The 16,342-nt window shown below is 55.2% G+C and overlaps 1 protein-coding gene across 5 annotated transcripts in view; it reads right to left on the bottom strand.

The window, feature by feature from the left end:
• The window catches only part of CRHR2 (corticotropin releasing hormone receptor 2), a 44,523-nt gene extending 28,245 nt beyond the window's left edge, over positions 1–16,278 (bottom strand). For 2 of the 5 annotated variants that reach the window (XM_082471876.1, XM_082471875.1), the window contains exons 1-2: positions 16,130–16,278; positions 6,881–6,974 (exon numbers count right to left, since the gene is read on the bottom strand). In XM_082471876.1, coding sequence (XP_082328002.1) covers positions 6,881–6,974; positions 16,130–16,216 — 181 coding nt within the window. In that variant the 5' untranslated portion in view covers positions 16,217–16,278. Of the gene's footprint in view, positions 1–139; positions 653–6,507; positions 6,751–6,880; positions 6,975–16,129 lie in introns of those variants that run through there. The other 3 variants (XM_082471874.1, XM_082471878.1, XM_082471877.1) reach the window with 3 other exon arrangements.
• Between the last annotated feature and the right edge of the window lie 64 nt (positions 16,279–16,342).

Below are 16,342 nucleotides of genomic sequence, written 5' to 3' on the forward strand. Positions count from 1 at the left end.
CGGGGCTCAGAGGGGTTGCTGGGGGCGCGGAGCACCGCAGGACGTAGGGCGCGAGGCGCTCGGAGCGCGGGGCCCTGGGGGCACCCAGCGCGCCAGGGAAGGAGCTCGCGCCGACCCGGTCCGCTCGCCTCCCGCCTACCCTCGGGGTCCAGGGGCAGCCCCCAGCCGTCCAAGAGCAGCTCTTCTGCCAGCTCCAGGCTGCAGTTGGCCTCCAGCAGGTTGCGGAGCAGTGCCGCGTCCATCGCGCCCCGGAGCCGCGCGCCGAGAGGGAGTGTGAGTGCGCGTCCGGCGTGGCTGCCAGGGGCTGGGTTCGAGAGTGAGCGGCCGAGAGAGCGCAGGGTCCTGGCCCTGCTCGCCCAGCCCGACCTTCCGGACAGCCTCCGGACGCTGCACCGGATCGCCCGGAGCTGCCAAGTCGGGACCTTGGCGGAGAGGAGCTGCAGAGCGCACGGAGCTGCCGGTCCACCCGCTAGGTCGCGGCCAATGGCGGCACCAGGGGGCGGGGCCAGGCGGCTCCTCTCGCCGTGGCCCAGGCTCCCGCCCCCGGCCCACCAGCCCTGCCCTGGGTCCGCCTTCTCAGGCGCGGGCAAGGTCCGGGGGAGGGTGGCGGGAATGGAGAGTGTGGGCCTGGTGGGCGGAATGACCCGTCCGAGGATCGAGGCCCAGAGGTTGCATGGCGCAGCAAAGCGTGCCCGCCCGCCCGAGGAGCCAGAATTGGGTGGCTCGCCGCCTGACTTTCTCCTCCTTGAGGGAGGACACTGGAGGGGGCGACAGAGGGAGTGGCGAGTCCACGTGCAGATGTGCGCTCTAGAAAAGTCCCATTGGCCTCTGGGAAGGAAGTGGATTGGAGGGGCTTCGAGAGAAGCAAGGGAGCCACTGAAGAGTCTAGTGAGATCAAATGGCCTGAATGGGTGCAGACCCGGACCAAGCCGTGGGGGCCGGGATGGAGAGGTACTTCGGGGAGTGCCAGCCCTGGTGAGGAGGAACTGGAGAGAGGAGTGGGTGGGTGGCTTCCAACACGAGCCAGGAGGCAGGGGTAATGCTAGGTCTGCCGCTTGGGTGACTGGGGGCGGGGGTGGTGTTGCCATTTAATGACATGGAGAAGTCCAGGGGAGAATCTGGCTGAAATTATCTGGAGGATTTCAAACACCCGGGTCTTACTGCCCTGGGTTTCAGAGGGAATAAAGTGAGAAGTGAGACCCTCTCTTCCTCTTGGCTTGGGCAGGGCTGCCTGAAACTGGTTCCACACGTGTGTGTGTGTGTGTGTGTGTGTGTGTGTGTGTGTGTGTGTGTGTGTGTGTAGGAGAGATCAGACCCCATAGCAAGTGTGGAGGAGCTAAAAACCTTTATTTGGAATTTGCCTAGGCCCCTCAGGACTGCCTGCTCCATAATTCCCTGTGGTTCCACTCTGAGTGCCTAGGGCAGGCCCACTGCTCATGCCTGCTGAGTGGGGGGATCTGGGCTCAAGAGACAGGGCCTGGGGTGTTGTTCACCCCAACTCAGTCTCTACTCCCTCTGTCTCCGTCTCTACTCTCTATGCATTTTACCCCAATTCTCACCCTCTCTTCTGGGGCAGTTTCTCCATCAGTGACATGTTCTTAGAGGCCCCTCCCAGCCCTGACAATCTCTGGTTCTGAGTTATGAGATGCAAAGGCAGACGTACAAAGGAAGATGTACATGTGTGTGAACGTGTGTGTGAGTGTATGTGTTTCTGTCTTCAGAGGGCAGGGAGAGCTGGGACCCAGTCCCAGCTGGGCTGGAAGCCCCAGGGGAGCTAGACCTATCCCTTCTTGCCATCCTCCACTGGGAACAAAGCTGCCAGAGAAGGCTGAGACCACCCTGAGCCAGCATTATACCCTGAGCAGGGAGAGAAGAGGCAGGCTGGGCTGCCTTTGTGTGCTCCAATCTCACCAGCCTCCATATTAATGCTGCTGTCACTGCCCAGGCAGAGTCAGAGAGCACTGAGACCAGGGCTGAGCACAGGAATCTCTCCAGGGCCAGCTGATTGGCAGGTACAAGGTACAGACCAGCCAGCCAGGTCTGTCTTCTGCCTTTTGAATGGACAGAGCCCTTGGCTCAGCTCGGGCAGCTGCAGAGGCAGAGGTCCCTTAGTGTCCCTAATAACCAGTGCCAGGAGCAGGTGAGGATCAGTTGAGTCCCAACTCCAACCCTAGGCAGAGTCCTGTTGCCAGTCCCAGGCTGAGATTCGGCCCTGGTCCCAGACTGAGCCCTGCCCCACAGGGTCCCACATAGGCTAGAGTGTGGCCGGCAGGATCAGCCCATTTCTTCACTGGGAATTAGTCTCATTCATGCACAAAGGAGGGCTCTCCACACACTGATCCCAGCACAGGGGGAAAAGGAGAGATCAAGCTAAGTTGTTAACCTGTTCATCACCAGAGCCACAGCACAGGAAAAGCAGCTATCTCATGGGGTGGTGAGTACCCCGTGACCATAGGCCAAGGACTTATCGTCTCACACGAAGAATAGAAGGTTGGCCTGGGTGACCTGGACTGCTCTTAACAGGGACAGCACATGGGATATAGGTTCCTCTGGGAAGTGACCATTTCAGGGGCAGAGGCAAAGTTCATTCTGTATCTTGACGGGACAGTCAGGGCCTGAGCACAGGCCCACAGACCTGGGGTTCCCTGGTTTCCAGGATGCAGGGCCATTTCGTCATGGAGTTTATTATCATAGGTATGACTGTCTGTTATTCTAGATGTGACAGAGAGGAAAATGAAAAAAGGAGCGGCTTTGGAACAAATTGATTTTACAGCTCACTTTAGTGTCCGCAAATAGGTAAACGAGGAAGATATTGTAAAGAGCGAAAACTTTCCTCACTTAGATTAAATTCAACTACAATTAATAAAGTCTGGGACTTTTTGCTAGCTAAGGAAGCAGAGGTGGGTGGGAGGTCCCTTGGATGGAGGTGAGCTCCCAGGCCAGGCATTGGGGCAGCGGTATTTGGGACAGTCTGTGTGCCCCCAGGCTGGTGGGACAGGTTGCAAATAAGTTCAGGGAAGTGTGACAGGTGCTGGGGAAGATACCTGGGTGTCATGAGCAGAGCGGGGGTGGGTCAGGTGCCTCTGGCCCACCTCTGATGTCAGCTGCAGTGGCAGTGGATGGTCCTCCAGCACACAGCTAACACCGGATAGGCGTGCACAGCACAACGGAAAGACACACGGTGTCTCGCACAGTCGCGTGTCTGCACAGCACACACACGTTCTCTCACTCATCCCACCACCCATCAAACGTCAGCTAGAAAACAGAATTTGAGGGGACAGAGTCTGCCTTTGCATGTCTGATGGGGCTGTGCTCTGTCAGGCTGAAGAGACAGGGAGTATGCAGGGCTGGGACAGGTTGTGGGGTTCACTGCAGTTACAGTGGGACTGCTGAGGACATGGAGGCCTGGGAGAGGCTAGAAGGTGCCCCTCTCTTGCCCTGCAGCACTGGAGACAGTGCCCCCGGCCAGGCCAGATACTCCTTCCCCATCCTACCCCACTCCACGTTGGCACAGGGGAGATGGCCTGGTGTCTTCAGGTTGAGCCTTGGGATCAGGCTTCAGGCCCCTGGCAACCGTCCAACCCCACACTGTCATTTACAGATGGCCAAAGGGAGGCCCAGAGGAGGAAAAGGAACTTCCTCTCCAACAGCTCCCAGGCCTTCCTCATCTCCACAGCAGACTGGGCTCCTTGTCTCCTTCACTGGGGGAGGAAGTGATTTCTCTAAGACCGTGTGACTTCTTCTCACAAGAGCGGCTCCCCATTGCCCTCGGGACAGAGCCCAGCTCTTTAGCACTGCAAACAACATTCTTCATGATTGTCTATTCCCCATCCTCTCACTCCTGCTCAACTTGAGATGCACTTTGGAACAACTCGCCATTCCCTGGGAACATTCTCTACCTCTGTACCTTCGCATGTGCCGTTCCCTCTGCCGGGAATGCCCTTACCGCTGTGCTCCAGTTAGCCTAGCCGACTCCCATTCACCCTTCTAATGTTCAGCTTAGCTCTCACCTCCTTTGTCTTGTCTGGGGTGGGTGGCCCTTCTCCGTGCCTCCGTCTGCTGGGTGCTGGTCGATGTCACATCAAGGTTGATGGTTTTTCTACCGTGACTCCCAGAGGGCAGGGCTGGTCATGTTCACTAAGCAGTCCCCAGCACCCATCAGAATGCTCCAGGCCTGTGCTCAGTGAGTCACCACTGAAAGAACAAATGCCCTGGCAGCAGCCCTGTCTCCCAGACCAAGGTTCTCTTCCCATTTGACCAGCCCTGGGGTGGGTGGGTGGGTGGGTGTGTGTGTGTGTGTGTGTGTATTGGATTAGGGAGTTATTTCAAGGAATCCTTGATTCCATCTGGATCCTTATATTGCCTATGGACTGAAAAAATAATATGCCTTACAACTTACAGTATATGCTCTATTAGATTCCTCTGTGATGAATAAAACAGAAATAATCCACATAAAGCCTGCCTTAAGTCTCTTGTGATTATGTGTGTTTTTCCTTTATTTGGACCTCAAGGGAATGCATTTTAATTGATCAGAGTCTTTGATTCATGACCTCTTGTCATCATTAGCCCATATATGGCCCAACTTTATTTTATTTTAGTCTTTTCTTTTATGGAAGTTTGTATGTAGTAGCACATATAAGGAATCTATTGCCCAATCCAAAACTAGATCATTACCAATCACTTACGAATTTATCTATATACTCCTCCCTCAGAGGGAACATTCTTTTGACTGTTGTGTTTATCATTCCTTTGCTCTTAGTTTTTTCAGTTTTATCGCATGAATGTACGTCTAAACAATAGGTTGTTTGTTTCTACTTGTTTCTGAACTTTGTTAGTCAATATGCATTATCTCAATCAGTGGACACCTAAAAGGAGATCCCTACCATGTGGGGACCTGAGAAACTATCCCTGAAGTCCGAGGGCATCCTAACAGCCTGCATGTCCCACCGCAGGGGCATGGTTAATGAAGGCTGATGCGTCCCCACCGTGGCTGCTAGGCAGCACCACAGCAACGTGGTGGATGAATAATTAATGACACAGGGAAATGTTCACTCAGAATTACAAGAGGAAAAAGCAGGTTACAAAACTGTGGACACAGGATCATTCCAGTTTTGTGGAGAAAAGAAAAAAAGAAAACACATGAGGCTCTATGGTTTGATAAACTTCTGGCGGATGTAAACATTATAAAAAATTCCTGCGTTGTGGGATAATGAGTACTTATCGTCTTCTTCGGTTTTTAAAAATATTTTTTTCCAAATTAAATATATGTAATATGTATTCCATTTATAAACAGATGGATGATATTACAAGTCAAGCAGGGCAGAGCTCGTGTTTGGAGAGGCTGGGACTCTCCACTAGGCTCAGAGGTGGGGAGGATGTGTATCACCTGCCAGGGGTCACGGGGAAGGCGAGGGTCCATGCCACGCACTGGGCAAAGGGGGAGGGCAGGGAGAAGGTGGTGGATTTGCTGATGAACAAGTGTTGCCTCTGAGAGCAAAGAGTTCTGGCGAGGGGAGGGTGGGAGCTCTCCTGAAATGGGGGGCCTCCATTTTTTGCCCGATGGCTGCTTGGCACGCTGGTGTAGCCATGGTCTCTCTTTCAACCTTCACAGTAAGCCTCTGAGGTCGACTTTGACCAATTGTTAACAGATGAGGAAACTGAGGCTCAGATGTTATAGGCTGAATAGTGTCCCCCAAATCCATATGTTGAAGCCCCAATCCTTAATACATCAGAATTTGACTGTATTTGGAGATAGGTTCTTTAAAGAGGTCATTGCTTTAAAATGAGGTCGTTAGGGTGGGCCCTAATCCAATGCGACGAGGGTCCTTGTAAAAAAAGGAGATTAGGACACAGACGCACGCAGGGGGAAGACCATGTGAAGACAAAGGGAGAAGACGGCCATCTACCAGCCAAGGAGAGAAGCCTCAGAAGGAACCAACTCTGTTGACACCTTGGTCTTGGACTTTTAAGGTCCAGAATCATGAGAAAATAAATTTCTGTTGTTTAAGCTACCCAGTCTGTGGTATTTTACAGCAGCCCAAGCAAATTAATACAGATGGGTTGGCTGACTCATCCAGGGTCACAAAGTTGTTAGGTGGAAGAACTAGGATCCAAACTTGGGTCTGTCTAACCCTAACACCTGAACTCTCGACCACTCCACTGTTAAGGAGGGCAGAAAACAAGGTTTTCCTCTTTATGCATGACTTGGGCTGCGTTTGGTGCTGGGTCCTAGTTCTGGCCAGCACCCTAGTCTCCTTGTGTTCCGGCAGTAGCTCCAGATCCCAAGGGCACCCACAGCCCTCCTCCTTCCTTGCTGCTTCTGTGGATGCAGCCCTGAGAAGGCCAGGACACTGGGCGGGGCCTTGGGGACATCTTTCCAGAGCCCGTTAAGGCCCGGGGCTCTTCTGAGTTAGCTCTGCAGTGGCTAACCCTGACTCTGAATCAGCCGCCAGGAAACTCTAAGGGGTCAGAACTCAGGGTCCCAGCTGCTACTTCACAGGTTCTTACCAGGAGTTAACACCTGTAGCCACGGCAAAGGGAGAATGTGTTTTACACCTTCTTGCTGGAGTTTGAGAGCAGCAAGGTGCCCCCTCCTCGGGCACCTGAATGCCAGGCCAGCCAGCTTCCTTGGGTGTAGACGCAGGGAGCCGGGAGCTGGAGAAGGACTCCCGGCCAAGTTCTTCATCATCGGTGAAGGACCTGAGCCCCAGTGGGGAAGGGGCTGCCCAAGGACAGACACAAGGCCCGGGCCTGGAAGCCAGTAACCTATCACCACCTGCTGAGCTGGGGCTGGCCTGGGAGAGCCCGCTTCTCCCCCAGGCCCTGGGCCCGCCCTCAGCTTCCGGGCTCTACCGCCGGTGGTGGCAGGGGACTGGCATACCTGAGAGGTTGGTGAGGGTCGTGATTGCGTGGCAGTACTGTTCCAGTAGCATCCACACGGGCTGGTCTCTGGGTGCCTGGCTGGGCCCAGCCGCCTAGAGGACAGGAGAAATGAGGGTCAGGCCCTGGCCATACAGTGACAGCACATGTCTGCCTGTCCCCCACCCCACCCTGCCTCGTCCTGTCACTCATCCCTTACTCTCTATTGTACAGAGGAGAAAACAGAGGAGGGAGATGCACAAGGCCACACAGCAGAACAGCAGCCTGGCCAGACCTGGAACCCTGAAAAGGCCTTAGAAGTGGTCTAGTGCATCTTGGCTCCCAAGAGAAGACTAATGCTCTGTCCATCCCTTGGCCCCCAAAGGTCTCTTCTTCTGGATGGGATGTGCCCTGTGTCCTTCTGTCACCAAAGCTGGGGTGGGGGTGTCCGCCAGCCCTTCGTTTCCCCAGCAAACATTTGTACTGTGCCTACTGTGTGTCAGGCCCTGGCTGGGGGACACGGTGTCCTCAGGGTAGTCCCAGGCCAGGTAGGGAGCCCTTAGGCTTGGAAGGTGCAAAAAGAGGGGAGAAGAGTGGATGATTTGACTTTGTTTCCCTGTCACACACGTAAACAGGCAGTTACAAATGTTAACACATGGGACTCCTAACTTGGACTTGGGAAGACAGGGGAGGCTTCCTGGAAGAGGTGGCACTTTGGGGGCAACCAGACGGATGAGTAGGGGAAAAGGAAGGAACCACTGTGCCAATGTGAGCACTTGCCAGGGAACAAACGTGATTGTTGCAACAACAGCAATTCCATCCAAAAGACAGAAACCATCTAGGATCCCATCTCCTGAAAAAATCATGAGGGAGTGCTGGATGTAGAGGGACAAAGTAGATGTGGTTATCTCTGCCCTTCAGGGGACCATCTTCTGGAGGGAAAGATGGATGGGTAATCAACTTGTTACAGTATCTACAATTTGCTGAGAAGGAATAAGGTAGCATCACAGAGGGGGTCATGCTGATGTGGGCTTCGAAGGTTGAGTAGGAGTTTGCCCAGCTGATAAGGGTGGGGCCAGGAAAGGCATCCTAGATAGACAGCAAAACACGTGCAAAGGCAGAGAGGCTGGAAAGTGCATGGTGTGAAACTGAACAAAAGCAATGCCCTCTAAAATTCTAACCCTCGTCTCCCATTCTTTCCAAGACCACCACTTCTCTTACCTTGTGGCCAGTGTGTGCGCACACGTGCACTTGTGCATGTGTATGCAAGATGACTTTTGCATGTCCCCCCAACACTGATATTCCTGATCCTGGGATTCTGGAAGGCACTGCCCCACTAGTGGGCAGCCCCTCCCCTTTCTCCTGCCTGTCAGATATTTCCATCCTGGCAGCTGGGTCAATGTTTGCCCCAGGATGTCCCCAGGACCAGAGCCCAACAGCCCTCAAACATCACGTTCCCCACGTCGGGCTCAGTCCATTTCCTGTGCTGGGGCTGGAGCCTGTATGCTCTGCCTCACCACGCCAGCCTGGAGCTCCTAATTAAGACCCTGCTCGGTCAGGTGGGAGAGCCGAGGACAGCACAGCCGCCACTTACAGGCACTCACTGCACCTGGGTTCTGCCAACTGTCTGCACAGGGCTGGAGGCAGGAGGAAGCGCTGGGAAGCAGAGGTGCTGTGTGTGAGATTAGTGTGTGTGCAAGGGGTATGTGTGCGGGGTGTGTATATGTCTGTGTGGGGTGTGTGATTGTGTGTGTGAGTAGTATGTGTATAGTGCGTGTAGTGTGTGTGCGTCTGGCTGCTGTGAGGGGCTTCCTGAGCCCTCAGCCGGGAGCTCTGGCCGCTTGGCCTGCAGGACAGACACTGGGGGCCATGGTCTTGCTGTTCACATACCCCAGGGCTGCCAGGAGCTCCCCAGCATCAGCTTCTCGGGCATCATGAAGGCCTGGCTGTCCAGGGAGCCACCTGCCAGGGGTGAGGTGGGCTGGGGAGGGGACACTCTGGGTCCTGGGAGTGTTCTGATGCCCCACCCTCAGCTGGGTCAGGGGAGAGTGTGGGCCCTAAGCCTAAGCCATCTCCCGTTCCCATCCCCCTTCTCTTTGTTTGAGAAGCAGCTAGTACGCTCTCTCTGGGGGCAGGGAGAGGGCTGAGTTCCCAGTGAGCCACCAGCCTCTGGAAGTCACGGGAGAGGCAATGCTCAGTGCAGAGGCATGTGGTGTTGATGGTGGGCTCTGACCAACCAGATTCTGCATCTTAGATGCAAGCTCCTCTTCTCAAAGCCCCCAGTGGCCACACTGTGGCCCCATCACTCAGGCATCTCATGTTCAGCTTTGGGAGGGTCTGAACACCTGGCTCTGAGCTCATGGACAGGGGCGGGCGGGCATCCTCCGCCAGGACTCAGGCACTGTGGGGCTGTCCTTGTATCAGTCGCTGCCATCTGAGGCCGTGGCTGAGTCTCCTTGCTGAGCAAAGCAGGGGGCACTGGCTGCCGTGCTCAGTATTGATGTGTGCTGTTCAAGCCTGGGCAAAATGGGCGAGCAGATCAGAAGTGGTTTTGGAATAATTCCCAAGTCTGGGCTCCGTCTCCAACTCCTTCTCCACTGGTCGAATAAGCTGGCAAAGCCAAAGATGTTCATTCTCTTCAAGGGGGCTGGTTGGGTGGATCTGACTCAGTTCAAACCTGCAACATACCCTGGAGGTGCCCATTTTGGACAGAGCCGCTGCTGCTAATGGTGGTGGGTGGGTGGGGGAGGGGCAGGCAGGGAGGAGGAAGGAGAGGCCGGTGCCCCCAGCAAGCCCACGGCGGGCCAGGGAAAGCAGAGACACAGCCATGAATAATTATCCCCAAGGCCTGGGTGATGAGCTCTCAGAGGCAGCAGACTGCAGACATGCCCATCCACGTTCAGAGCTCTGGGGATGTTGCTTCTCAGCTCTGTGGCCTTGGCCAAGTTACTTCACTTTTTTGAGCCTTGGCCTCCGTCTTTAAAATGCGGATAATACAAACCCCATGGGGCTTTGGTGTGCGTTAAACAAATTACTGACTGTCAAGAGCTGGTACATAGAAGACACGTGTTACATGGTGGCTCTTGACAAGGACTTTAGGAGGGGTACAGTTAGGGAGCTCAGCAATGGGGGCTTCAAACCGCATTTGGGGGAGTCCCGCAGCCCAGTTCAAGCCCTTCTCCTCTAGAAAAGCCTCTTAGAAACCCCATGTTCTGCCTTCCAAGCTCTGCAGCCAGCGTGGCTCCCCCTCTCAGCCCTCAGCACCCCTCCCGTGTACAGTGGCCCCTGAAGACGCACGTGCACCTCCCTCACCGGGCTCACTGCTCAGCAGTGCTCAGTGGATGCTGGGTGAGAAAACTGCGCATGGAAGCTGAGTCCAAGAGGACAGAAGGACTTGGTCCAAGGTAGGATGAAGGGTAATAAGAGCAGAAAGAAATTCCAGGGGCAGAAGCTGAACGAGCAAAGGCTCGGAGGCAGGGAAGCACAGGGCCTGCTCAGGAAGCAGCAAGCCTCTGGTTTGGGGATGCTATTAAGAGGACAGAGGGTGGGAAAGAGGCTTCTTGGATGTGAAGTCAGCATTTACTATGTGCTAGACACAGCTCTAAATGCTTCAGGGCAGCCCATTTAATCCTCACAACAGCCTCTGAGGTGGCTGTGAATGACCCCATTTTACAGGTCAGGAAACTGAGGCCCAGAGAAGCGAAGTCACCTCCCAAGGCCACACAGCGGGTAAGGGGCTGAGGCAGAACCGTTCAGACAGTCTGGTAGGTCACAAGTTGGTCAGATACACACTGAAGAGCTGGTCCCGTGTGAGGGGGTGAAAGCCTGTGGTCCGCAAATGCTGGGAGGACCCCAGCTCCAAAAAAGGGTGAGTCAGAAGCAGCTCTCACCAGTGGAGTGGGGGCCTGTGGGCAGAGAGCTAGGTCATGGGAGGAGGGGAGGGAGACCCAGCCAGCCCGGCAGGACCTTGCTCAAGGGAGACAAGAAGTCTGGCTTCTAGAACTGAATCTGAGCCACCTGAAGACCCCATTATCTCTCTTTTGTGGGGGACACCTTGGACTTCTGTACTGATCAGCTCTTGGCTGTCATAGGGGCAGAGAGCTGCCCCCCCCCACTCAGCCCCGCCCCAGGAGGCTACAGGCTGCTGGAGCTCAGGGCCCACATCTGTCGGCTTCACATCTGGGTCCCCAGTTCCCAGTCCAGAGCCTGGCATGTAGCAGGTGCTCAATAAATGTTTGTTTGGATGAGACCATGGCCCCCTCAGCCAGGGAGAGCTGCACCCCTACCCCCAATTCTGGGAACTCAGTTCTGGGCTCTTCCTGCTTGTCAGGTAGCCTTCTTTCTGAATTTTCCCTTTGAGGACGGCCCGGGTCCAGCCGCTGTGTGCCTGGAGTTGCAAGCCCTCCCTTATACAGGGCAAGGGAGAGGCCCTGGCAGGGGAGCCAAGACAAGAGAGCCAGCTGCTCTTCCTCCACCTCGGGCCCGGTCCAGGCAGAACCTGGGGCCCAGGCGCCAGGCGGGCCTCAAAGGTGCCACCTCCCTGGAGCCGGGGGTCTGGCCCAGCCTCGTGCTCCCTCCTGGCTTGGCGACAAAGCTTCCTCTAAATTTAGCTGCTGGTCTAAGCCTGGGAGAGTTGGGACCACAGGTCCTGCGGCCAGGCTGCCAGTAACTGGACAGGAACGGGGTGAGCTCCCTCCCTGCCTTCTCCTTCTCCGCCCCAGGTCAGAGAGGACTCCTCTGGAGGGGGAGGGTTCCTCCCCAGTGTTTTCTTTCATTCACTGGTCTCACTGAGCCTGAGCCAGGAACAGAGGAAAGAGAAACTCATGCCCTACCCCGGGGAAGGAGGAAGAGATGGGGACACTGAAGACAGGGTATGGGGAGGAGGGAAGGAGGGGGAGGAGAAAGGGGAGAGAAGGCAGGATGGAGAAAGGAGAGGAGGAGGAGGAGTAGAGGGGGGAGGAGGGGCAGAAGAGAGGGAGGAAAGGTGGGGGGACGGGGCATGAGGGGGCAGAGTCTGGGCCCTGAGCAGATACAGGGGAGACAGTACTGGAGCTGTGGCTGGCTGAGGCAGAGGGTGAGGGACTGGCAGTCAGATGAAGGAAGTAGGTAATTGTTTTCTGGAGTATCCGAGCAGGCTTCCTGGAAGGGGAGACTTTTTAGATGCTCAGTTCTAACTTATTAGCTGCCGGGACCTTGACTGAGGGCCCCAAGAGCCCCCAGCAACTTTCCATAGGGCTCTCCGTACCCTGAGTGTTCCAGCAGGTCCCTCTCTCTAAGATGTCCCACTCTCCCATATAGTCTGAATCCAGCCACCAACTTGCCTGGAGAAACTTCCAGGTCTTTCCTTGGCATGTGTTCTCTCTCATCTCTGAAAGCCTGTGGCTCCCTCTAGCCTCTGTCCCTCTTCTCTGACCTGTGCCAAGCCCTGGGTCCTGCATACAGTTGTCTGAGGGAGCAAGGGGGGAGGGAAGGCAGGAGCTGGCCTGCAAGAAGTCCTGTAACAGGTCACTAGGCCTAAAATTATCTCCTTAATGATCAACTCATCTAATATCCAGTTTGCCTAAAAGTCACCTCTTTCTGATTTGTTTTGGCATCTGAGTGTCTTACACTTTCGTGAAGGGAAGGGAATATGGAGTCAGGCTGCCTGGTTTGAATCCTGGCCCTGCTACTACCAGATGAGTGACCTTGGGCACATGACCTTGCCTTAGCTTCTTCATCTGTCAAATGGGGATATTGATGGTCTTATGCCCTAGGGTGGTTGTGAAGCTTAAAACAGGTAATGTGTGTCAGAGCTTAGAACAGTACCAAGCATGTGGTAAGTCCTGTGTAGATACTAAACAGAATAAACAAAATAAGCTTATTGGATAATATATCCCTCCCTTGGCAGATTTGAAATGATATCTTAAAAAATTAGAATTTTGAGTAAAGTGACTTACAACTGACTGAGGAGGCCTAAAAATGCTTAAAATTAAATAAAGTAGAAAATGACAACTAAGAGAATACAGAATAGTCCCGTAATTCATAAAGTGCTGCAAATCTGAGACTTACTAGGAATACGAAATTAAATAGGCAGACAAACCGGTTTTTTAAAAAAATACTAAAACATCAACAAAATGGCAAAAACAGAGGGACTAAATTAGCTGATTAGGTTAGAAAACACTCAGAGAGTAGTTGAACTTGGGGGAAGAGTTATTAGATGAATTAGCTTCTGGTAAACGGCCCTTGAGTCCCCTGCCCCCAACCCTCCACAGACCCCGGGTGTGTGTGCAGGGCCCTGGCCTTGGTCTTGGGGAGAGCTGTGCAGGTTAGGGAGGGTCCAGGCTTCTGGAATTTGGTCCTTCCCTCTTTGTTGAGCCTTCTCAGGACAGACAGCCCCACCAGAAGCAAGAACCTGGGGCAAGAGACCACAGAAGTGCTGTCCTAAGGCCCTGGCGGGAAGCACCTTGTTGCTCAAAGGTCCGACAGGTTGGACCCAGACAAGACTTCTTGGGGTCTTCACAGAGGGGGAGGCGAGGTTAGAATCAAGGGGTTTGGAATCCAGCAGCCATATTTCTTAGCCTTACTCAACCTGCATTTCCGTCTGTAAATAACTGTCCCAACCTTCCCAGTGTTTTAGTAAAGGGCTTAGCATGGCACCCGGTGCCCAAGAAGCCTGCATGATTTCAGCACTGCTTCCCAAAGTAGCTTCTCAAAGGCCTCGGGGGGCAACTGGTAGCAGCAGGGTCAAGGCTTGGCTCCTCCAGGCTCCTGCAGTGTGGGCTGACCCAGGCTGTCCTCCCCACTCAACCACCAGCTGGAATTTTCACAGTTGCACTTTAGATCAGGCCCCTCCCCAGCTTAGCGAGCCCTGAGCTCCCTGTGCCCTTGGGATAGAAATCAGATCCCACCAGCACCCACCATGCCCCCTGGAGCCTCACACCATCTCTTCTCAGGGTTGGGACTCTGGAGCCTTCCTCCCAGCTTGCTCTTCCCTCAGCCCCCCTCTAGGACCACCCCATCTCCATCCCTGCCATCCTGCCCACCTCCCGCCAGACTTCCTCCCAATCCTGGCAGAGGCTCTTATACCTGCACACACCTGTTCTCAGTTCCCATGACCAGAGTTTGTACATACACACTTAATTCTTAGCCGATGTTTTCTTCGGCCAGCGGCTTCTTTAGGCTATCAACTTCATAGGGCAGGGGCCATGGGCTGGTGTTTTCACCCTTATGTCTTTACCATGCTTGATCCTCCTTAAATACTGGTTGAATCAAGTATTATTGAATAAATGAGAGGGCTGGAGGCCAGACCCTCCTGGATCGCCCTCCTTCCCCACCACCCGCTCCAGGTCACTTACTCTCTTTTCATAGAGAGCAGAAATCTCAGAATAGTTGGACGAGGACCCAGAAATAAATCCCATTACCACGAAGACCCAAAGCAAGGAAGCCTGCGCTTTGGGGCTAGAGAGACCATGGTCCTCTGTAGCTGGTTACGTGCTGAGTAACTTTGGGTGAGTAACTAGTCTCTAGTCTTGGGCCATCCGGGGAGCTAGGGGCAGGGCCTGGGCTGACTCTAAGGGGAGAGCAGACTGTTGCCTCGGAGGTTGCCAGTTCTGACGTCCCCGGGACCCAGGGTACCCTCCCACAGACCCCTCAACCTGGCCGGGCTCTGCGGCAGCAACCAGAAACCCTCTCCGTCTAACCAGCTTGGGGGGCTGGCATCATGGCCCCCAGAGGGGGACGGCTGAGGGGCCACCCTGGCCCTAACACCAACTGTCTTGAAGGCACCTAACCCCGGAACAAGTGCCAGGGGGCAAAAAGAGCTCAGAGCCCAAGACCTTGGGAGTGGGAGGTGGGGAGGGGGGGTGGTAGTGAACCCACTCCACAGCCTCCACCCATCCCTGCAATGTCGTTAAAAGGACCTGGCAGGTCTAGGGGCCATCTGCCCATCGGGGCACTGACCACACCTCAGCATGGTGCCCACTCCTCTCCTCCACCTGACCAGACCCCCTGGGAGGGCAGGGCCCCTAGTGCCTTCATCTCTGCTTACTCTGTGCCAGGCACGGTGCTCAGAGCTTTACCTGTACTATCTCAACTATTCCTCATGACAACCCTATTCAGTAAGCACCAAAATCATCCTCATTTTACCCAGGAGGAAACTGAGGCTGAGGAAATTTGAATAGCCTGTCCAAGGTCACACACTAAGCAGCAAAGCAGGGATTTGATCAGGTCTGTCTGCAAAGCCACTTTGCCACAGATAGTGGACGCTCACTACCTATCTGTTGAATGAGTGTTGAACGAAGGAGTCCTCTGTGTACATATGGGGATGGGGCCAGGCCTCCTGACCTCCAGCCTGGCTCTGTCCCTTGCACTGCATGGCCTCTGAAGCCTTTTAGTGTCGTGGTTCTTCATGAAAAGTGTGGCCTAGGACAGGTCACCCTCCCTCCCCGAGCCTCAGTTTCCCCATCTGTAAAATGGGGAGAGGGTAAGAGGTAGATTCCTCCCACATCTGTTTCTGGAAATCACCCCCTCTTAGCCTCACCCCCACTTCTTCAGCTCTTTCTGTACAGCTCCTCTCCATCCTGTCACCCTTGGCTCCTACCTGCAGACCCTGACTCTGGCCAGTGGGCACAGCTTTGAGAAACTCCTGGCAAGGCTGGTTCCCCCAAGTGCCCCCTCTGCCCCATTGCTCATTTGATACTGAGGGCTGCCTGGTTTCAGTCACTGAGACAAGTGTGAGGACCGGGCTGCCGGAGATGGGGGACAGCTTTCTGGGGGTCCCTTGTGGGGAAGGGCCAGAACTGGCATGGGGTGAGGAAGGGACTTGAGGCTCCTGCAGGGGAGACGGAGCAGGATCTATGGGGGAGGTGACAGAGTGGACAGGGGACAGGAAATTTCTGGACCCGAGGAAGGGCATGTCCTAGACACTAGGGCGTCCCCCAGAATGCTCTGCTCATCCACAAGGGCTTCCAGGTCCCATCCTAGCTGGTGTGAAGAGTTTCATCTTCCCTCCACTTGCCCCCTCATCCAGGCAGGACATCTCCATCCCATCACCGGACACAGGGATCCCCAACCCCAACCCAGCCACCAAGCCCTAAGACCTCCTCCATCCAACTCCTAACAGGGCTAAGTGAAACCGAGCCCAGTAACTGAGCAGTGAGACCCCCTACCGCCTCGCAGTCAGGAGAGCACGGAGCTCCAGCTCCCGGCGCCTCGACCCTGCGAACAGATCCCCCCTACCCCGCGCCTCCCCGCCCGCCACCACTCCCCGCCCGCCACCACTCCCCGCACTTACTCTGAGCAGCGGCGGCAGGAGGCAGAGCAGGCAGAGGAGCGGGTGCGGGGCGTGGAGAAGGCGCCGGGGCCCCGCGGGACCCCCCATGCCCTCAGCGGCTGCGGACCCGAGCGCACCTCAGAGCACAGCGGTCCCGCCCTCCCCCGCCCTCCCCCGCCCCAGGCTAGAGCTGTGTGGGCCCCTCCCTCCCCAACGCACCAGGCGGCCAAGGTA

This window comes from Balaenoptera physalus (assembly GCF_965194825.1).
Source record: "Balaenoptera physalus genome assembly, chromosome: 8".
Lineage (NCBI taxonomy): Eukaryota > Metazoa > Chordata > Mammalia > Artiodactyla > Balaenopteridae > Balaenoptera > Balaenoptera physalus.